This window comes from Octopus sinensis, linkage group LG1, assembly GCF_006345805.1.
Source record: "Octopus sinensis linkage group LG1, ASM634580v1, whole genome shotgun sequence".
Lineage (NCBI taxonomy): Eukaryota > Metazoa > Mollusca > Cephalopoda > Octopoda > Octopodidae > Octopus > Octopus sinensis.
In genome coordinates this window covers 206401083-206425098 of record NC_042997.1, presented here as the reverse complement: position 1 = coordinate 206425098, position 24016 = coordinate 206401083, and the positions used below count along the sequence as shown (strand labels likewise).

The following is a 24016-nucleotide window of genomic DNA, read 5'->3' as shown; positions in this document are numbered from 1 at the left end:
CTGATGTGGTGTTAGTGAAGTTAAACATGTGGCAATGGTGTCTTCATGTAGCTGAAGTTGTATTGTTTCTTCTCTCCACTTACCATTCTCATTAAAACTGCTGAGTCTTGTGTTTGCTGTTGAAATGTCTATCAAGAATGTTGAAGTTGAGGTTCTTTGGTGCATCTTGTGTACCCAAGAATATTTGAGGAACAAAAGCAGCGTACAAAGTAATTATTTTTTGATATTGTAAGCAAGAAGGAGGAGGTGGAGGAGGTCCAACAATTAGGGTCATGGTCATTCATAAGAGAGATGACAAAGGAAAAGAGAAAAGATTCAAAAAGAAAGAACTTCACAAACAGTTCTACAGTGGACAGGAATTTCCCCTATTTCTTCATTACAGCATATGGACATAAAGAATGCCTTTTGGTATTAACACTGCTTCTGTTGCTATTAATTATCTTTAATAAGCCTTCAGGCTATTTGTGACATCACTGTCTATATATCGTTGACAGGGAGATTTGGCTGTTATGTTGCTACAGGGTGTCTGTCACTGATGAACCTGAGCAGAGCGAAAATACGTGATCTGGCAGTTCTGGTGCCTGTAGCAGATGATTGTTGTCTACCAACAATATAAATTTGCATGCTTTTATGGACCGTGTGTCCATATGAGAGGTCCTCTCAAGGTAAAAAAGACAGTATTTGAGGTTCTAACATAACATCCACATTTAGTTGGATATAAAGATTGCTTCTTGTTATTAATACTGCTTCTGTTATTATTAGTTTTAATTACCTTGATTTAGGTTCAGTCCACCAGTCCATCCATCCATCCGATTGTCTATTGTCTGCATCGTCTCACATAAGTCCATATATCTATGTATTTATGCATATCTGTATATATTTTTGACAGAAAGGTGCCTAACAACATCTGCTTGCTATGAGTGAAGCTTGCTTGAAAATTAGCCCATTAAGGGTGAATTTTCATATTGCAAAATCTTATCTCATAAACATTTTCATCTGTCTGGGAAACATACATGGACAGTGCAGCTAACACTATCAGCGTTCCTGTGTTCCAGTTAGAAGTGGAATTTCTACCATTACCATTACCGACCACTTTGAAGAAAAAAGAAAACATTGATGCACTCACACACACACACTTGAACAACAATACGCATACTGACACAAGCTTTCCTTCCAAACAAATGGGAAGGGAAGGCAAATAGATGAACGGTGCAACCACCTCTATTATCTCTCCTTTTACTACCACTGTTACAAAAACCACTACCACCAGCAACACTACAGTTGACAAACTGAATAACTTTGCAGCTATTTTAAGACAAAAAAAGACAGTTAATATCCTTCACAAAAGAAGAACTACTACAGTGCAAAAAGTTATTGAACAAAGAAAATAGGAGTATAAACCTCAACACCCCAGAAGGCATTTTGCAGGACAAAATCTAAAAATAAACAATAATATATAAAACCCTAAATATAAAGATTAAAAAACTAGAACAAGCCACTCAACAAACAGTTGAGAACAGTCTACGGCCCGTATGGGCTTATGAAACATATATGACAAGGGGCAAAAGATTTGCCACCATCCAGATTTTTCAGGGAAATTCCTCAAATGAGAGGACTTGATAATGATTCCCCCTTACCTTGGTTGTCGGGTGATGGAGGTGAGACACAAAGATGTCCCCTCCGAGATACAAATAAGATGGCTGGTGTCAGCTGTCTGTTATGATTTGAAGAAAATTTAAACATATTTAAAATTGCTGTCCTGGAACAGCAAAACTGGGTTGGATGAGGGGTGGAGCTTGTAATCCAAACAAATAAGGAGACAATTGAAATTCTCCCAGATTTAATAAAGCTACCAGATGGCATGAACCTAAATGTCACCTTTGAGGGCAGAAGGCCACGTTGCTACCTTTGTGGTAGCAAACACCATTTAAAAATTGACTACAAATTGGCAAAACAACAACAACAACAAGACCAGAGTACCAAGAGCAAACCAGCACAATTACCCACATGACCATCAACACAAAAAATGAAACAGCTCTTTATTTATCTATACCTTTATCTATATGAAACAGCTCCACAAACAGATGAAAGAACTCCACAAAACAACCCACCGACTTAACCAACCTAAGCAGTCAATGCCGCCTCTCTACCCCAATGCAGAAGAGAGATTTCAAAAATATCTCCCGGAAAAACTATATAAAAACCTCCTGACAGAAACGTCTAAGGAGGAAAGCAACCAACTTTCAAACAGTAAGTGACTCTCTCTCTCTCTCCCTCCTTTTTCTTTTTGTCCCTGAGTGTAAAACACAAGTTTCGTTAATGTCATGTTCAAAATAGGTAGTGCAAATGTGCATAGCTTGGTATCCCTTTGGAAACAAGGTTACCTGTTAAATGAGATCAAATCACAAAATGTAGATATCATAGCTATTGGCGAGACCAGACTCCACAACCCATGGGCCCTCGACCCCATGTTTGCCAGACAATTTGACGTTTATTTTTCTCTGTGTCTGCCAAGAATGGGCAGCGGTGGTACTATGGTGCCTTTTCAAAAGAGTCTGAATCTGAAAGTAAGGGCAATATTCCCTGACCCAGAGGGTAGGCTGGTTGTCTTGGATGCCCATAGCAGTTATGGGTGTGCTTTTCGACTGGTGGCAGTATACACACCGTCCTTATCAGGTTGGCCAGATTTCTTTCAATGTCTACAGGTTTTCCTGAGTATGTCTCAACTTTTACTTTTAGTGGGGGATTGGAACACTATCTTGGATATGTGTCAAAGACCTTCTCAGATGTTTCCAACTGTCTGACAGGTACCGACAGGTTGGCCCTCAACTAACACTTCAATGTCAAACACAAAGGGTGCGTTGGCAGGGCTAGGATGTGTGCTCTAAGAAACGAAGGTGTTGGAGCTGTGCAAGAGGCCCAGGTGGCAGAGGGCAACAGGGCAACAAAGCCACCATTCGGTCTCTGATGGATGAACATGGGTGCAAATTACTCGAGCCCAGTAAAATGTGTGATGCCTTTCAGCAGTACTTTACCTGACTGTTTGGGATATGTGGTGAGTCATAACACAGTATAGACTTTAGTGCCTATCTGCATGTCCTGCCACAACTCTCGGAAAGAGAAGCAGAGTGTTGTGAAGGTTTCATCACAGCTGCTGATGTACAGAATTTGATGGCAGGCTGCGTGAGAGACATGTTGGTGGGCTTGGGTGGTCTGCCCTACATGCTTGTAGCATGGCTCGGTGATATCCTCACTGTTTGAGAGAGATCATAGAAATGATGTCGTGTTAGATAGCAGCCAGCCTACGGCTACATGGAACTGGTTGTGTCCACTGCCCTGATTGGTTGGTTTTGATGCAGTCTTATTTCGTGCCAGTGTGTAAACCAACCAATCACGGCCTTTGGATAGGGTCCCATGACACAGTCTTTTGGGTTTTCACTCTTGCTTTAAAAGACGTCATCAATTCACTATATCTCGTCTTTGGTCTTCAACCACTGACTACAACCAGACCAGCCAGTTCCCACGACTCAACCAGTTCCAGCGACTTCAGCCACGTTCTTGTGATGACACCAACATGCAGTATCTCAGGAGGTTTTCCACCACCGTCGCCTTTAAGGTGACCGTGCATCATTTAAAAAGAGACATTTCTGTCACCATCTCCTTTACGTATGGTTGTCACTACATTCTTTATTGTCATATGCCAGACTTGTTTGGGGATCTCTACTGCAATTGGCAGCAAAATGGGAGTACCCTGAGTTTTGTGAACTGAGGAGCAGTGACACTGCTAAAGAAAGACCCAAACAAGGGGGATGTTATACATAATTTCAGGTCCATCACTCTGTTCAATGCAGATTTGAAAATTTTGGCCAAAGTGCAAGCCAAGAGGTTGGCATTTGTCATGGAGAAACTGGTCAACAAGGCACAAACATGCACCATGCCAGGCAAAAGCATCCATGATAACCTCCACTCGTGCGCTACATCACAGACAGGGTAGTTATGGAAACTGGCATGGGTGGGGCACTGATCAATTTGGATCAATCAAAAGTTTTCAATAGGCTCAGCCATTGATACTTGGTGGCTGTTCTCAAGGCAGCTGGTTTCAGTTCTGTCATCCGTGGTTAGATTGCTGCTTTATACAGCAGCATCCACTCAGTAGTTCAAGTGAATGGCCATCTGTCCAAACCCTTTGACATTATGTTTTCGGTTTATCAGGGATGTCCCCTCTTGTCACTTCTGTATGTATTGACTCTTGAGCCACTACTGTGGAAGCTGGTGATACTGAAGGGCATCCCACGAGAACTGGGATGCAGGATGAGTATGTTTGCATATGTAGATGTCACTGTCAATACTGTCAAGCCTTAGACCTATTGACTTGGTTGGCGAGACACTAAGGGAGTACGAATCAGTAATAGGAGATACAATTAACCAGGTTAAGTCAGTGGGTTTGGGTCTCAGCACCTGGAGAAGCAAACCATTGCCATCCAGCAGTGTCTTCACCATGAGACGCTTGACTGATGAACCAGTTAAATTGCTTGGTGTTTGGTTTGGTCCTGAACTTCAAATGGAGAACTGGGATGAGATAATGAGAAGAGTGGTCGATCTCACCCAGCTATGGGCTGAGATGAAGCTATCTCTAAAAGGTCGGGCTGAGGAGGAAAATGTGTACATCACATCAGTCATCTACTGCTGTCTGACCATCTTACCTTGTCCTGATGCTACCAGCATGAAAATGGAATGTATACTCTTCCACTTTCTGCGGAAGGGAAATGTTTCTATGGTCAAGTGATCCATTTACTGTCAGCACCTGCTAAATGGAGAGCTGGGTATGCCATGGTTAATAATGTACAGACATGTGCTGAAACTGCAACATTTCCAGTGTTTAATTGACAATGGTGACCAGGTGTGGTCACCGTTTGTGAGACATATCTTCCTGCAGCTCGTCTCTTTCATCATTGATCAAGCAGAAACTGAGACTGGGCAAATGGCATCGTGGGTGTCACCTAGCTCCGGAACAGCTTTGCTGTCCAGGTTCAGGTATAAATAACTTCAAATCCACTCAGGTGTTCTTTAGAGGACTAGTGGAGGGGAGGTACTATGATGTGCTTGGGGAGAATCTGGACATCGACAGGGAACACCTGACCTGTTTCTTCAGGACCACTTTCAGGCCAGGACCTATGGACAATTTCCAGAGATTGTTGGCCTGGCAGTGCTACCAGGAAGCATTGCTTGTTTGAGAGAAGGTCTACAGACACGGTTCAAGAAACACCGAACTGACCTGCCTGAGATGCGGTCAGAATGATGAAACTGTTCTGAACACACTCATACAGTGTCCACATATTTGTCAGCTGAGTCTATCCTGAATATTGCTCTGCCACCTTTCTTTAACTGGGTGGGCAAGGCAGTTTTCATCGTATTGGTGGCTATGGTGAAAGAATGTGTGTGGTGGACTCGTTTGAAAGGTTTAGAAACAAACACTTTCCTCTCTGGCCAATCTCTCATCAACTGTTTCAGGTATTAGTTGAAAAAAAAGGAAAGTAAGAGTAGAGAGGGAAATTTGTCTAATGAAAGATTTAATAAAAGGTGGGTGAATGTAGCAAAAAGGTACGCATGAATGACGGAACCAACCAGTTTGAGCCTTAACTTGTAAAACAAAGAGAGAGAGAGGGCAATTTGCTCTCATAGAAATTTTCCTTTTGCTGAGGTTACCATGGTTATTTTTCATAGGATTTTCTTTCCATGGATAACTGTAGTCCCCCTGTTGGGAATTCAAATTGTTAAGAAAAGATGCCACCTTGTTATCTATTTGTGCACATACCCCCAAATGTGTTCTTTTTTCAGTCTCTTTTCATCAATTTCGCAAAAGAAAAATTCTACATTGTATTGTTTCCTCTGTGTTGAGCCCTGTTTGGCCAATTGAATCCGTCTGTCTGTCTGTCTGTCTGTCTATCTATCTATCTATTTGTCTATCTATTTGTCTGTCTGTCTATCTATCTATCTATCTATCTATCAGTCTAGCTATTTGTCTGTCTGTCTGTCTGTCCGTCTTTCCGTCTGTCTGTCCATCCATCCATTCATCCATCTATGTGTTGTTGTATCAGCTTTTAAGGTTGTAGTGTAGCTCTGTGATATCCTCACTGTTTGAGAGAAATCATAGAAATGATGTTGTGTTAGATAGCAGCCATCCTACGGCTGCTTGGACCAGTTGTGTCCGCTTCCCTGATTGGTTGGTTTTGGTGAAGTTTGATTTCGCGCCAGTGTGTAAGTCAACCAATTAGAGCAGCGGACACAAACAGTCCCAAGCAGCCATTGGCTGGCTGCTATCTAACACGACACCATTTCTATGATTTCTCTCAAACAGTGAGGATATCACAGAGCTATGCTACAAGGTTATCGCTTTTTTCTACCGTTTATTGAATAAGTTTTGTTTACATTTCCGTACATGAGATGTGCAAGGCACCCAGCTTTCATCTGGGTGTGTTTCCAAGGGGAAATTTTCCCCTAGGGGCAATTTCAGCCCTATTTTAATATCTAATTTGCTTTCTCAAGTTTTATAAATGTCGAGAAATCTATCTGTCATCTGACATTTTTGTGTCGTCTGCATTTTTCATTGAACAAGCTTTGTTTACATTATTGCATTGGAGGTGTGTGAAGCACCCAGCTTTTATTTGGGTATTTTTAAGGGTAGAATTGGCCCCTAGGGGCAGTTTCAGCACTACTTTAATATCCGATCTTCTTTCTTGATTTTGAAAATGTTGAGAAATTTGATTGTGGAGCGCTGGTTGGTATCCTTCATGAATGAACATTTTCCTAGCCTGGGAATGATGAAAGAAAAAAAGAACGAATCTTTCACACACACACGCTAAAGTAAGCACTGTTACAGCAACAACAACAACAACAATACTATCACTACAATTGTGCCTATTGATTCCCATAAACTGATTATCTCACCTATTACTGGTGAAGATATTAATACTATTAATAAAAATATACCATCCACTGTTTCTACTATCACCACTACAAACATTACCACCACCACCAACAACAAAAAGAGCACCATGGTTGCTAAGCCAAATACTCCAAGCAATGCCACTACACCATTAACTAACATTATTGAGGATTCCAAAACTTTTTATCCAAAAAATTATTTAAAAAACCTCCTCCAAGACACTTCAAAGGAGGAGGAATGTAAAACTTTCAAAATGAGTATGTAACCTTCTCTCTCATCTCTTTACTATTGTGTATAAAACACAACTTTTGACTAAATTATGCTTAAATTAGGTTGTGTAAATGTATATGGCTTTGCATCAGCTTGGAAACAAGGTTATCTTCTAAATAACATCAAGTCACTGAACATTGATATAGTAGCTATCAGTGAAACCAGACTCAGTAACCTGAGGGCCCTCTCGTCCATGTTTGATGGACAATTCAACATTTATTTTTCTCCCTCTCGGCCAAACATGGGTGGTGGTTGTACCACAGTGCTTTTTCAGAAGAGTCTAAGCATAAAAGTAAGGTCAATATTCCTAGACCCGGAGGGTAGGCTGGTTGTCTTGGACGTCGATGGCAGAAATGAGTGTGCTTTCCATCTGATGGCAGTGTATGCACTGTCCTTAACGGGTCGGGCGGATTTCTTCAGACGTCTAGAGGTTTTCCTGGGAATGTCTCAACCTTTACTGTTAGTAGGGGACTGGAACGCTACCTTGGACATGCATCTAGACTTTGTAGGAATGGATAGGAATAGAAGGGGATGTAAGTGCCTCAAAGACCTGCTCAGACATTTTCATCTGTCTGACAGGTTCCGACTTGACCATCCGAATATGCCAATGTGGACTTGGACAAACCGCATCGGATTGTCGAGATCGTACTTAGATAGAGTTCTATGTAGAACAGCAGATAGAGAGAGCGTAGGATGTCCACAATTTAAAATAGTCAGCTACAAAGATCACAAATTTGTGATGTGTACGCACAACTTAGATAAGACTCATAGGCAGGGTCCTGGTTACTGGAAACTGAACGCGTCACTCTAAGTGCTGCAGATTTACAGGAACTGGATTAGCAAGTTAATTAAGAGGGCATTAACAGGAGCCATTATTAACAACCTCTGGTGGTTTGCCCTAAAAACGGCAATTAAATCAGGTTTAGCAAAGAATTAGCCATAGATCGAAATAGAGTAGAGGGAGACTTAGTTAAGAAACTAGAAGAGGCACTTTCAACTCGCAACACAACCAACATATTGGCTGCAAAGTTGGCCCTCGACCAACAGCTCAACACCAAACACGAAGGTTGGGTCATCAGATCTAAAATGTGTGCCTTAAAAAATGAAGGGATTGAAGCTGTTGAAGAAGCCCGTGTAGCAGAGGTGCAACGTGGCAACAAAGCCACCATTTGGTCTCTAATAGATCAATGGGGATGCAATTTACTTGAACCTGAAAGGATGTGTGAGGCCTTTCAACATCACCTTGCTCGACTATTTGGTGAGTGGTGGGTCGGAATGCAGGATGGAATTCAGTGCCTACCTGACCAGCCTGCGGCGGCTCTCGGCAAGAGAAGCTGAGTGTTGTGAGGGTCTCATCACAGCTACTGATGCGATGGTGGGTTGTGCAAGAGATAAGTTGCCTGGATTGGACAGTCTACCCTACAAGCTGTATTGTCAAATGCCAGACTTATTTGGTGACCTCATGGCATCAGTCTTCTGCAACTGGCAACAAAACGGAAGAATCCCCAGTTTCGTGAGCCGAGGTGCAGTGACATTACTGAAGAAAGACATAAACAAGGGGAATTTTATAGATAATTTCAGGCCCATCAGTCTGCTCAACGCATTGAAAATTTTGGCCAAAGTAATAGCCGAGAGGTTGTTGCTTGTCATCGATAAACTGGTCAACAGGGCACAAACATGCACCGTGCTGGGCAGAACCATCCATGACAACCTCCACCTCATGCACTACATCATGGACAGGGTAATTAAGGATCCTGGTATGGGTGGGGCGCTGATCAATTTGGATCAATCTAAAGCTTTCGATAGGGTCGACCACCAATACCTAGAAGCTGTTCTCAGAGCAGCTGGCTTTGGTCCCGTCTTCTGCAGTTGGATCACTGCCTTGTATAGCAGCATCCAATTGATAATTCAGGTAAACGGTCACCTTTCAAAACCTTTTGACATCATGCATTTTGCCCGTCAGGGATGTCCCCTATTGGCACTTCTCTATGTATTGGTTCTCGAGCCACTATTGTGGAAGCTAGCGACACTGAGGGGTATTCCACGAGAGTTGTGTTGCAGGATGAGCATGTCGGCATATGCAGTTGATGCCATTGTCATAGTGTTGAGCCAAAAGCGCATCGAGCTGCTAGGCGAAACGGTGATGGGAGCAAAAAATAACCCGGAAAAGTCAGTGGGCTTGCTACTCGGCAACTGGAGAAGGAAGCCCATACTGTCCAAGAGTGACTCTGTAGGGGGATGCTGGATGAACGGACCAGTTGAATTGCTTGGGGTCTGGTTCGGTCCGGATCACCAAATGGATAAGAACTGCTGGGATGAGATCACGAGTAGAGTGGTCACTCTCAGCCAAACATGGGCTGTGAGAAAGCTATCTCTAAAAGATCGGGCGGAGGTGGCAAATTGCCTCAGTCATCGATTATCGCCTGACCGTCATGAAACTAGAACGCATACTCTTTTGATTTCTGTGGAAGGGTAGCATTCCGATGGTGAGGCGATCTATTTGCTGTCAACATCCGTTAAATGGGGGACTGGGGATGCCATAGATGATGATGCGCAGACATGCGCTGACACTGCGGCATCTCTGGAACTTCATTGATGACAGTGAACAGGTGTGGGTGCCATTTGTGAGGCGTGCCTTCTTGCAACTCGTCTCACTCACTGGACTGCAAACATGGATGAAAAAGAGACTGAAATTAGGTGAATGGCACTGCGAGTAGTGCCAAGCTCTACAGCAGCTCTACCGTCTGCGATCAAACTTGTGCAGCTTCGAAACGACCAATGCATTCTATAGAGAACTACTCTTGGTACAAACCTGGGTGTCGACAAGAAATTCCTAACCCGCCTTCTCAGGACGACATTTGGACCGAGACCTATGGATAACTTCCAGAGATCCCTGACTTGGCAATGCTATCAGGATGCACTACCAGTTCGAGAGAAGATCTACAAACATGGTTCGAAAACCACAAGGACCGACCTGCCCGAGATGCGGTCAGAGTGATGAAACTGTTCTGCACTCACTCGCACAGTGTCCAGCTATTTCAGAGCTGTGGACCTTCACTGAATGGTTGTTGTCATGTATGGGATGGGCCATCAACCGAATCAATCATGAATATTATCCTGCCACCTTCCTTTAAACAGGAAGGAAAAATAGTTTTCGAAACACTGTAGCTATGGCAAAAGAATGCAGGTGGTGGGCGCGTTTAAAAGGTTTACAAACAAACACTTTCCTCTCTGGCCAGTCTCTCATAAACGTTTTCAAGTACCACTTGAAAAGGAGGATGAGAATAGAGAGGAAAGTGTTATCAAATGAATGTTTCAATAAAAAATGGGTAAATGTGGCAAGAATAGTAAGTACGAAAGACAATACCATTTTAAGCATAAACGTATCACAAAAAGAGAGAAAAAGTACTTGCTTTCTTGTACTTTTTATAAGCTGCCTGAGGTGACCTCGGTCATTTTTGTAGGTTTTTCTCTCCAAGGATACACCTAAACTGTGAACAATATCTATTCTCCTTTTTGGGGGAACTTTATATTTTTTTGTACACCACACAGACCAAAGATTTCAATCCCTATTGATTTGACTTTTACTTTGTGTGTCCCACCCACTCCACCTTGAAAAGAAAAACTCTACATTGTATTTTGTCCACATTCTGTGTTTAGCCCTGTGTGGCCATAATAAAAAGATATCTGTCTGTCTGTCTGTCTATCTATCTATCTATTTATCTATCTATCTAATCTATCTATCTAGCTGATGGACAGACATTAGTGAAATTGGCTACACGTAAGTTGGCTATTTAGTGCTTTAAAAAGTTTGTATTGTAAAATATTTTTTATGCAAAAGTTGTCTAACAACTTACACATTCAGGATTGCTGAATATTTTCATAGGAAATTATCCCTCTGTGGTGAAATTTCCAAATTTTAAAAGGCTGTCTTCAGCTCGCATGAATCCATTTACACATGCCACCAGCACAGGTGACAATTGGCTGCTCTGACAACGACCACACTCGGATGGTGCTCTTAGCACCCTACTAGCACGGGCAGTGCCAGTAAGGCGACGCTGGTAACGATCACGCTCGAATGGTGCCCTTTAAGTGCCACTGGCACGGAAGCCGGTTACCTGCTTTGTCAATGATCATACTCGTATGGTGCTCTTTGCACCCTGCCAGCACGGACGCCAGTCATCGAATTTGAATCAACCTAGCAAAAACCAAAGTCCTAGTAAATAGGAAGTCAGACAAATCACAAATTACTTCAGCTAGATGGCCCTGCTTGATGTGTAGAAAAGGTGTAGGTAGAAACTCTGTAAGATGTACCCAGTGTAAGCTATGGATGCATAAGAGGTGCAGCAATATCAAAGGAAGGCAAACTAGGAAGATAGATTTTGTGTGTGGCAATAAACACAGTAAATGTGCAGAAAATAGCTTCTGTCACATTCCAGGCAGAAAAACTAGAAGTAGTTGATAGCTTCTGTTACCTAGGTGACCAAGTCAGTAGTGGGGGAGGGTGTGCTGAAAGTGTAGCGGCTAGAATAAGAACAGCTTGGGCGAAGTTCAGAGAGCTCTTACCTCTGCTGGTGGCAAAGGGCCTCTCGCTCGGAGGTAAAGGTAGACTGCATGACGCATGTGTACGAACAGCCATGCTGCATGGTAGCGAAACATGGGCCATGGCTGTTGAGGATATGCGTAAGCTTGCAAGGAATGAAGCCAGTATGATTCACTGGATGTGTAATGTCAGTGTGCATACACAACAGAGTGTAAGCGCCCTGAAAGAAAAGTTGGATTTAAGAAGCATCAGATGTGATGTGCAAGAGAGATGACAGCACTGGTATGGTTATGTGGTGAGTAAGGATGAGGACAGCTGCTGTACAGCTGTGTGAAAAAGTGTCATACCCTAGCAGCAGAGAGAACCTGGCAGTAGAGGGAAGACCTGGGATGAGGTGATGAAGCACGACCTTCGAACATTGGGTTTTACTGAGGCAATGATAAGTGACCGAGACTTTTGGAGATATGCTGTGCTTGAGAAGACCCGGCAAGCCAAGTGAGATCATAACCCATGGCATCTGCCAGTGTAGCATAACCAGCCCATTTAAGAGTACCCTTCAATCATTGGGCAATAAACTGCACTTGCAAAGACCTGTTGAGACAAGTGAAGTCATTGTCGTGGCCAATAACAGTACTTCCTGATTGGCACCCATGCCTGTGGTACATTAAAAGCACCATTCAAGCGTGATTGTTGCCAGTGCCACCTGACTGGTTCCTGTGCCAGTGGCATGTAAAAAGCATCATTTGAGCATGGTTAAAGCCAGTACCACTTCACTGGCCCTTGTGCTGGTGGCATTTGAAAAGCACCCACTACATTGTCGGAGTGGTTGGCATTAGGAACGGCATCCAGCTGTAGAAACATTGCCAGATTGGATTGAAGCCTGGTGCAGCCTTCTGGCTTGCCTGCCCTCAATCAAACCGTCCAACCCATGCCAGTATGGAAAGTGGATGTTAAATGATGATGATGAACATCAAACAACAAACAACAAAAACATCAACCAACCTTTGCTATTTCTGTGTCTTGAGGACAAATCACAAAGTAAAGATCTTTGATCTGGCTTGAATTTAGATCTGCATAGTTTTTCACTGCTTCATACATAATTCCAGGTAATTTTTCAATGGGGTATTTCATTTCAGCCCCTAATATAGGAAATGCCAGGCTTTTTGCACCCATTCTCTCAGCTTCTTCCAGACAAATGGTTATTATTTGAGTCAAGTTTGCCAGAATCTAAAAAAATTAATTGTTTAGTAATTGATAATGAACATTTTATTAAATTATTTTCTTATTACAGGAAGAAACCATTAAGTTGTAATAAATATATCCTCCTCTCACAACTCCTCTCACTCCTACCACTTCTAAACACAACTGTCATTCCTATCACTCTTTAGTCCTGCAAGGGACAAGGCAACCTCACTCATGATGCTGCTACAATAAAACAGACCCAATCCACCATGTAAAATGGTTGGTGAATGAAGAGAGACAATGCAGACCCAAGAGGAGTCTTTAGTGTTGTCGAGGACATGACAACCTCTCTAGTGCTCGTGCCATGACAGAGAAAAACTCACCAATACAGACAGTAAAACAGAGAAATATGTTTTAATATAGTCTTATTTATCAGTCAAATAACTGTTGTTAGGCCATGAGGCTTTTTTCCTTCTATTTATATATAAAAGTGTCCTGTTCATCGATATCTTCTGCTTCCTTCCAATGGTAACTTGGAAGAACAAATATTAAACAGGATGCTGACATTTGCTTTATGATTCTCACACAACATGCATAAGGTTCTCTTCAAACATTAACTGTTTCAATAAATCAATATCATATGATTGATACTTACTGAATCAGAGGAATTTTCATCCCAGGGAGGTAATGCCAGATGAAATACATTCTTACATTTGAGGTTATATCCTTTAGTGATGGATATTTTAGATGTAGAAATACCTTGAGGATATTTCTGGCTACATTCATCTTGTATCTGTGGACCAGCAGCAAAGAGAATATATTTGGAGATAGCACCACTGTCAAGCTGGAGTTCTTCATTGGTGCTGTTAACGATGACATCAACCTACAAAAGTAATTAATGGTAAACAACTAAGGAACAGTCCATGGAGAGAAAAGAGATACAATGTTGCAGTTGATATTGTTGTTAAGAAAGGCTCTACAGAATGGCTGTAGTAAGTTTGAGGTTGTCAAAGTTAGCAAAAGATATACTCAAGATATCAGATGTGAAGGAAATAAAATGTTTGAGTTAGATTGAGAAAATGTTTTAATTAACTGTAATGATTTCTCATTTGGAAATGAAATAACAATTAAATATAAATAAGTTACATGAATCTTTTTACTCACAGATACATTAGAAATTGAACCAATTGTTAGGTTTATTTCAATGTCATCATATTCTCTGGATGTCTCATTAGTTCTGGGTGTCATAGAGGATGGTTCCTGTTGTGAGCCAGGAAGGGATACGTTTGACGATGCAGTGTCTGAAAATAAACAAAATTCTTTATGCGCTTTGTTTTATTTCTAATTTTTAATCAAACGTTCTTCTCTGTATTTAAAGAACCACTTTATTCCATATAGACAGTAATATCGGTTGGAAATTTTGGCACAGGGCCATCAATTTCAAGAGGCACCAAAAGTTGATTTTATTGACTCCAGTTTTCAACTGGTTCTCATTTTGTAGACCCTGAAAAGGTGCAACTCAGACTGATGAAATGCAGCTAAACATTTCACCCAATTTGCTGATGATTGTACCAGCTCACCACCTCACAACAACAGCAGCAGCAGCAGTAGTAGTAGTAATAATAAGTGCAATGTATACAAACAGCCTGCATGGATGGAAAGTTAAACCAGTAAATAATCCCACTAAGAGCAGATGTATTCTTTTCTACTTGAAGCAAGCAAAGGGGAAACTAATAAACCCAACCAACTAATAAGAATAATTGCTAAACATGACCTTTACAAGAAAACAAAGGATACACAGATTGAAATCCTCAAAATAAAAACTACAATTAAAAACCAAATGACAAAAAATGCTTATCATTCCATAGACAAAACATTCTATTCAAGTAGAACACAAATAAATTCTACAGGGAACTGGAGAAAAATACCATTATAGTGAAAACATCTCTTTCCCAGCAGCAAACTGAAGATGTTTGGAAAAACATTTGAAGTAATCCAAAGGAGTTTTATCAGAAAGCACATTAGGTCAGGGACATAGAAGAGGCCAATGCCCACTGCAAATATCAAGAATGGCAGGATATAACAATTGTAGAAGTGAAAGTGGTGCTCGCCAAATCAAAGAAATGGAAATGTCCAGGTATTGATAAGATTCCCAATTTTTGGCTAAATTCTTTAACGAGCACCCACCACAACTTAGCCCTAGCATTCAATGGAGTCATGTCCAACCCTGCAAAAACCCCAAAGTGACTCACAGAAGGGATTACATATCTCTTACCAAAAACAGAAGAAACTACTAACCCCGCAAAATACCAACCCATACCATGCCTCACCACCATATATAAACTGTTATCATCTATGATAGTGAATAGAGCATATGAATTCTTGGAAGTTACTCCCAGTGGCACAACAAAAGGGATGTAAAAGGAGTTCATATGGATGTAAGGACCAATTAATGATTGATGAAATGGTCATTGAAAATTGCAAATCCAAATGCAGAAACCTTAGCACCACTTGGATAGATTGCAAGAAGGCTTGTGACAGTGTCCCCCATGCATGAATCATCAAGGCCCTGGAAGTTTACAAGACAGCTCCAACAATTGTGAACTTTTTAAAAATAATCATGAATTTGTGGAGAACCAGCTTCATTTTAAACCAAATACAAGGATATACCACCTCACCAGACATCAATATCACCTGTGGTATCTTTCACCATTACTCTTCTGCCTCGCTCTGTTCCCTTTATCCACGCAAGTGAATAATGCTAAGAGAGGATGTAAGATGTTTGACCAGAAAATTAATCAGCAGCTCTATATGGATGATCTAAAACTGCCAAAAACAACAAAGAATTAGAAGAGCTCCTGAATATTGTCAAGGAATTCAGCTCTGATATAGGCATGGAATTCGGACTTGATAAATGTGCCAAGGCTACTGTCAAGGCAGGGAAGTTCATAAGGGCAGAAAACATAGAACTTGATATTACCAGTGCTATTTGAAACCTAGACCAAACTGAAGTATACAAATATCTGGGAACCAATGAAGGTGATGGTATCCAGCACTCTATAACTCTTGGTTCAACATTTTTGGACATAAGAAAATAAAACACTTATTTCAAGAAATTTCTCTTTGAAGAATCATTAGTAGGAAATGTGTGTGTATATATTACTCTTTTCTTGTTTCGGTCATTTGATTGTGACCATGCTGGAGCACTGCCTTTAGTCGACGAAATTGACCCCAAGACTCATTCTTTGTAAGCCTGGTGCTTTTTCTATCAGTCTCTTTTGCTGTAAACACACCAGCATCGGATGTCAAGTGGGGCAACAAACACAGAGACACATAAATATATACATATATATATATATGACAGGCTTCTTTCAGTTTCCATCTATTGAATCAACTTACAAGGCTTTGTTCTGCCCAGGGCTATAGTAGAAGACACTTGCCCAATGTGCCACATAGTGGGACTGAACCTGGAACCATGTGATTGGTAAGGAAGCAACTTACCACACAGCCATGCCTGCACACACACACATACACACACATATATATATATTGCAAATAAGAAAATGGAGAAACACATTAGTTGGTTAATCAGCTTTAGGATATTAGAATGTTGCCTTCAAAACTACAACCATAATAACATACATATATACAGTATAAAATTCAATACATTTAAGATAAGAATACAAGTAGTTATTAAAAAAACATTAATATAAATTGTTAGAATCATTAAAATCACTTACAGCTGTTTCAGCCTATAGAAAAAAGTAGTTTTTCAGTGCCTATACTTGTCAATTATATTGAGGTTGTAGGCAGTTAAAAATGGGGTACTTGTATATATCCATAGGCCTCATCAGAGATTATAAAGTACTTTCAAAATATAAATATATACATGAAACAGGATACACGTACAATTTAATATATATATAAATATATATCCATATACACATATATATATAAGAAAATATATACACCTATACATGTACATAAATAGGCACAATTAAACATATGTACAAGCATATAGACAATTAATTATATACATATGTATACATATATACTGGAACATACATATACATCCATATCCATGAATACACATATAATATTTAATTATTACTAATATTATTATCATTATTATTATTATTAATAATAATAATAATATTAGATTCAGTGTAATTTTCACTTCACAATAGTATAGGAGATTCCAATATATAGTATACTATGATATAATATAAACAGTTAGTTACGAAAGATGTAATCTTATTAATTATAAAATCACAGTCAATATATACTTGTAACATACAGTTAGACCAGGGTTATTACAATATTATTCTTCTGAATACACATAAGTCCCTGCGTGTGGGCAACAAATAGAAGCAACATGCATATATACGTACAAAAATACACCAATATCTATATGAAATTTTTTTTTATTTTCGTCATAACAAAATTATACATACATGTTAATACACCGAATTAATAATATAATTTAATTTCACAGAATATTTTGTAATATGTGTTCATTTGTTAAGAGATAATAGATTAGCTACAAGAGTCTTGTTATTTGTTATATATTAATATTTTAGTGGTTTAAATCTATCGGTAATTGGGGAGCGATTATTTTTAATCATAAGTTAAATCTAATTGGTTGACAAATTTGAATTACTTTGTCTTAGTTACGGTTGGTTGATTGAAAACCGAATGAGTAAAACTAATTGCTTTATCTACCAAGGTACTGTCAACTCGGATAGCTGGTCCCTCTGATGGGTTGACATACGACAGACTCTCTTTCTCCCTTTCATTTTCTTTATTCAGCAACTTTCATCACAGAACTCCAGCAGCCTGGTTCCCTCATCATTGCAGGAGCCAAAACCGTAGCCTCCATGTATGCCATGGAAGCCCACGGCATATTGTCCAACATGTCCATTGAAGTCACCAGCCATGAAGAGAAGGTCCCTGTCGTTCGTCAATGAGGTAGTTTGCAAGAGGGTGTCATAGAATCGGTCTTTCTGTCCATCGGTAGCCCTGGATGAGGGGCATAGGCTGAGATAATGGTTGCTAACCCATGATGAAGCACTAATCTAATCTTAAGCATTCTGTCGCATACTCCGACTACCTCGATTACCTTATCAACCCATTTCTCTGCAAGAAATATACCCACACCCCCAACCCCATCAGTGCTCCCTGCCCAGAAAATCTTGTACCTATGTTCTTTGCCTGTGAGGAACCTAGCAGAACCTCCTCTCCACCTAACATCTTGGATGCAGTACATATCGACACATCTCCGATCAAGCAGCTCAACAATCTCACTAGACCTACCTTTCAGTGTGCTGACATTGAAAGTGCCAACTCTGAGGGTTTGGGAGGTATGGACCCTTGAGACCCTGGGACGGTATATATATAATACATACACACACACACACACATACATGTATGTATATGTGCATATTCATATCTATATATATAAAACTGTAGTTGTGTGTGTGTCTGTCTACTTCGATTTAGATTCCTAACTACTCCCACATTTTGCGGTGCAGTTTAACCAAATTCGGGTATCTTATAGTCGTGATTCATATCAAGCCCATCTGAGTATTAGCGTGCGTCTACGATGAGTCTACGATTTTAATGCATAATTTTTCATGTGTCGATGGCGGCGGAGTTGGCGTCCATGGTCACACCTGCACCTGTTTGCTTCTCCCCCTTCTTCCCTCCCTCGTGAAGCTGTGGGGAAGGGAGTGTAAGGAAATCAACGTTGTAAAGCGTTGTCAGGGAGACCAGCGTTCTTTTAGAACAACGACTTCATGGCTTGAAGACATCAAAACAGAAATGGCTAAGAAAGCCCGAATTGGCATCTATAAGGGAAGTAACTCTCTAAAAATGCTTATATAGTTATTTCCCTTACAAACCCAAGCAACGCCGGGCAATACTGCTAGTCTATTATATCAAAGTCAATGTCTTTATGTGTGTTCGTGTATTACTTATACATTCGAAAACTGCTGCACCGATCCTAATGAAATTTGGAACACAAAACCCAAGCCTAGGGAGAAGGGTAATGCTGTGTGTTTCATACAATTTCATGAACCAAAATCACTGAATGGATCCTTATGATATTTGGAACTTACATTCAATGCATAAGGGCAGGTATAATGCAGTATGTTTGGTTTGAATTTGAGATGACTTCAAGGGGGCAAGACCCCCATAAAAATTCATAAATTTTCGATGTTGTTGAAACTTCAACCATGGGTAATTGACACACATCAAGACGTATTCTCAAAGTTTCCACTTCTCATGAGGATTCTAAGACTCCCTGTCCACTTTTCATGGGGATTCTAAGACCCTCCTAATAGGGGGCTTAATTCCCAAATTTTACTTGTTTTTTTATGATCCAAAACTAGGTCAAAAGTACTGAATGGATCTTTAAGAAATTTGGAAATTATATTCTATGCATAAGGGCCATAACCCCATGAAAATTCGTATATTTTGGCTGTTGAGAAAATTTTAACCATAGATATAGATACAACTGAAGTAATATTCATAAAATTTCACCTTCTTAGAAGTTAGAAAGACCCTTTCATGGGGACTTAACACCCACAATTTAGTCATTTTCCTAAGCAAAGACAAATACAGTTATACTCATCGAAGCTGTGGGGTCATCTGAGCATAGAAGATGAGCATTATTTGTAATTCAATGGTACAAAAGTATAAGAGTTTGCTTTGACATACACTTAGATTGTGATTTCTGCAATGTGGTGCATAAATTGTCAAGTAAATGAGAGGCATCTTTGCCTCCACAGATTCAGTTGCAAAGTGTTGAGTAAAGTTATTTGATTGCAGACCTCCTTTCAGTCTTTTTATTATCACTGGGTCACACATAGTCCCCAGATGGTAACATTGATTTTAAAGCCTTCCCTGATGAGTGACTCATTCAAAGACATTTATAGATTTTAAATTTATTCTGTCCAGTTACGTATCAGTATAGTGGTCATTTGCAAACTCCAACTTACATTTCTCCTTAGCTCTCACGTCACACAGTTGTTAATGTTTATTTCAGTTGGGTCACGCCCTTCCAATTGCTATAGATTCGTAATGCATCTTATGGCTGTGCCTGTCACCTGGATGGTGAGGAATCCTATATTGGGAGTGGTAACGACTAGGGTAGGGTAGCTGACTGCTTATTGTGATCATTTGTCTTTTGGTTTCCTGTAGCTTTGCTCTCTTTTACAAATCCAGTAAGCATATATTCCCTAATTCAAAGAAATTCACACAATAGATATAAGACCCAAGTTAAAAAGATTCTCAACAATTCAACTTCTCTGGTTGACATTAAGATGCCCACCCCCAACAGGGGCCTTGACTCTCACATTTTAGAGCTCCATGACCTCCATTTTTCAGGAGCAAAATCTTTTTGACAGGTTCAATATGACTGGAATTTTGGAATATGCGCATAAAAATCAGTAGTATGGGATACATGTAGCACGATTACAATTTTTGGGGAGTCTGTAAAGAGGGAAGTAACCTTCATCTGCAATTTTGATGAAATTCGAAACATAGATATTCCAGTTAATTAGAGAAAATATAACAGAAAAGTCTAATTCTTCAATTGTATGTAACACGGCAAACACCGGGTATCTCTGCAAGTACATATACATCATCATCATCATCATCGTTTATGATGATGATGATGATGATAATGATGATGATGATGATAATGATGATGATGATATAATATAGATAAATGTATGTGTGTGTGTGTATATATATATTGGGTTGTCCGGAAAGTTTGTGCCGAGTTTTAAAGGAAAGAAAAAGGTAAAAAAATACTTGCCATTACATTTTTAATCAACCAAACATGAACCATTTTGTTGCCCAATACGTCTCTATCTTTCCTTTAACTTGAAAATACCCTCTTCCCAGAATTGAGGTGGTTTCAAGGCAAACAATTCATCAAGGTATCTTTTTACATCATCCAAGAAATTGAAATTTTTACCATTAAGACTATTCTGCAGAGACTTGAATAATAAGTGGAAATCCGAAGGAGCAATGTCACTTTCTGCCAATTCTCGGGCTGTGCAATGTGGGTTATTCTCAATTAATGACTTGATTTGATCATCATCTGTAGTGGATGGCTCTTTATCAATAAGGCTACAATCTCCAGCTCAGAACCTTGTGAACCACTTCCGTACAGTTCTTTCGAATAAAGAAACATCACTGTAAACTGCACGTATTTCTTTGGTTACTTGTGAGGCACTTTTTCCCTTTATGGAAAAAGATAAGCATCAAGTGCCGAAAATGAACTTCCATTTTAAAGGGTTACAGAATTAACACAGGTTATAGGAACATAAACCTTCTTCCATGAAAAGATAGCTTAAACTGTGCTCTAAATAGACTCAACCATGTTGTAAATAAGTGGAAAGGTAAGCTACTATAAATCGGCACAAACTTTCCGGACAACCCAATATATATGGGTATATATAAATGTATGTATGTATATATATATATATATATATATATTGGCCTGGCCCCCGTGCCGGTGACACGTAAAAGCACCATCCGTTCGTGGCCGTTTGCCAGCTCTGTCTGGCCCCCGTGCCGGTGACACGTAAAAGCACCATCCATTCGTGGCCGTTTGCCAACCCTGTCTGGCCCCCGTGTCGGTGGCATGTAAAAGCACCATCCATTCGTGTCCGTTGCCAGCCTCGCCTGGCCCCTGTGCCAGTGACACGTAAAAGCACCATCCGTTTCGTGGCCGTTTGCCAGCTCTGTCTGGCCCCTGTGTTGGTGGCACGTAAAAGCACCATCCATTCATGTCCGTTGCCAGCCTCGCCTGGCCCCCGTGCCAGTGACACGTAAAAGCACCATCCATTTCGTGGCCGTTTGCCAGCTCTGTCTGGCCCCCGTGTTGGTGGCACGTAAAAGCACCATCCATTCATGTCCGTTGCCAGCCTCGCCTGGCCCCCGTGCCAGTGACACGTAAAAGCACCATCCGTTTTGTGGCCGTTTGCCAGCTCTGTCTCGCCCCCGTGTTGGTGGCACGTAAAAGCACCATCCATTCGTGTCCGTTGCCAGCCTCGCCTGGCCCCCATGCCGGTGACACGTAAAAGCACCATCCGTTCTTGGCCATTTGCCAGCTCTGTCTGGCACCTGTGCGGGTGGCACGTAAAAAGCACCCACTACACTCACGGAGTGGTTGGCATTAGGAAGGGCATCCAGCCGTAGAAACACTGCCAGATCTGACTGGGCCTGATGAAGCCTTCCAGCTTCACAGACCCCAGTTGAACCGTCCAACCCATGCTAGCATGGAAAGCGGACGCTAAATGATGATGATGATGATGATGATGATATATATATATATATACTCTTTTACTCTTTTACTTGTTTCAGTCATTTGACTGCGGCCATGCTGGAGCACCGCCTTTAATCGAGCAACTCGACCCCGGGACTTATTCTTTCGTAAGCCCAGTACTTATTCTATCAGTCTCTTTTGCCGAACCACTAAGTAACAGGGACATAAACACACCAGCATCAGTTGTCAAGCAATGCTAGGGGACAAACACAAACACACACACGCATATATATATATACATATATACGACAGGCTTCTTTCAGTTTCCGTCTACCAAATTCACTCACAAGGCTTTGGTCGGCCCGAGGCTATAGTAGAAGACACTTGCCCAAGGTGCCACGAAGTGGGACTGAACCCGGAACCATGTAGTTGGTAGACAAGCTACTTACCACACAGCCACTCCTGCGCCTATATATATATATATACATATATATATATATATATATATATATATATATATATATATAGATAAGAAAGTTGGTTTGTGAAAGCACGTGGTTGAATATATAGAAAATAGTAAAAAGTGAAAAAACTACAGAAGGCTTAAAGGTTAAAAATATATATATATTTGCGTCAATATGTCTGAAGAATATTAAAAAAATTTTTTTCCTTACAATGACATAGTTTAGAATGACTTAGATATGTTAAACCACCTTCCAAAAAAAGCCAAGGAAGAAACAATCCTGGTTTCATTTGATGTAGTTAACTTATATACTAGTATACCTCATAATTATGGACTGGAGGCAATACAGTTCTGGCTGGACCAATTTCCGGAAGAAATACCAAAAAGGATCAGTAAAGAATTCATTACTAAATCAATTGAATTCATCCTACATAATAACCACTTCATGTTTGGCAATACATTTTACTGTAAAAAATCCGGAATTGCTATGGGTACAAGGGCAGCACCAGTCATTGCGAACCTAACAATGGGATACATGGAAATAATCATTTACCAGGAATCTTTATCAATCTTTGGAAACCCCCTTTCTCAATACATAAAAGAGAATTGGAAATGATTCTTAGACGATTGTTTTATACTCTGGAATGAAAACACAGATAAACTCCTAAAATTTAAAAACCTATTGAACAGCATAAACCCAAATATACAGTTCACAATGGAATAACAACCAAAAGGAGCTCCCGTTCTTGGATATACTAATTAAAAAAATTAACCTTAAAATAGAAACAGACATTTTTTACAAAACCACAGACGCCAAACAATACCTTCTTTTTAATTCATGCCACCCAAGACACACTAAAACAAACATCCCCTTCAACCTTGCAAGAAGGATATGCACAATAGTGTCAGAACAAAATACCAGGAACTTTAGACTGCAAGAACTAAAAACACCCTAATTGACAGACATTACCCAGCTCAACTCATAGAGGATGGGATCAGACGTGCAACAGAAATCAACATAGAAACTTTAAGAAAAGTTCAACACAACAACACACCTTCCCCAAAAATACTACCTTACATATCTACATACAACCCCAGAAACAAAGAAGCCTTCACCATCATCACCCAGAATTTACCAATACTTCATAAGGACCCCAAATTAAAGGAAATTCTAAACATACACCAAATCATTAAAAGCTACAAACAACCTAAATCACTTAAAAAGATTCTCACAAAGGCAAAATTGTTTTCTGAAATTACGGATGCAAAAGTAAAAAATGTGGTACATCGAACTGTGCAACATGTCCAAACCTGCTAGAAGGATCAGAATTCCTC

General features: G+C 40.3%; 1 protein-coding gene across 1 annotated transcript in view; it reads right to left on the bottom strand.

The window, feature by feature from the left end:
- Positions 1–24016, bottom strand: part of LOC115211065 (protein mono-ADP-ribosyltransferase PARP14-like) — a 554188-nt gene that overhangs the window by 100919 nt on the left and 429253 nt on the right. Inside the window, exons 16-17 of the mRNA XM_036508627.1 lie at positions 13597–13824; positions 12762–12986 (exon numbers count right to left, since the gene is read on the bottom strand). Coding sequence (XP_036364520.1) covers positions 12762–12986; positions 13597–13824 — 453 coding nt within the window. The remainder of the gene's footprint in view (positions 1–12761; positions 12987–13596; positions 13825–24016) is intronic.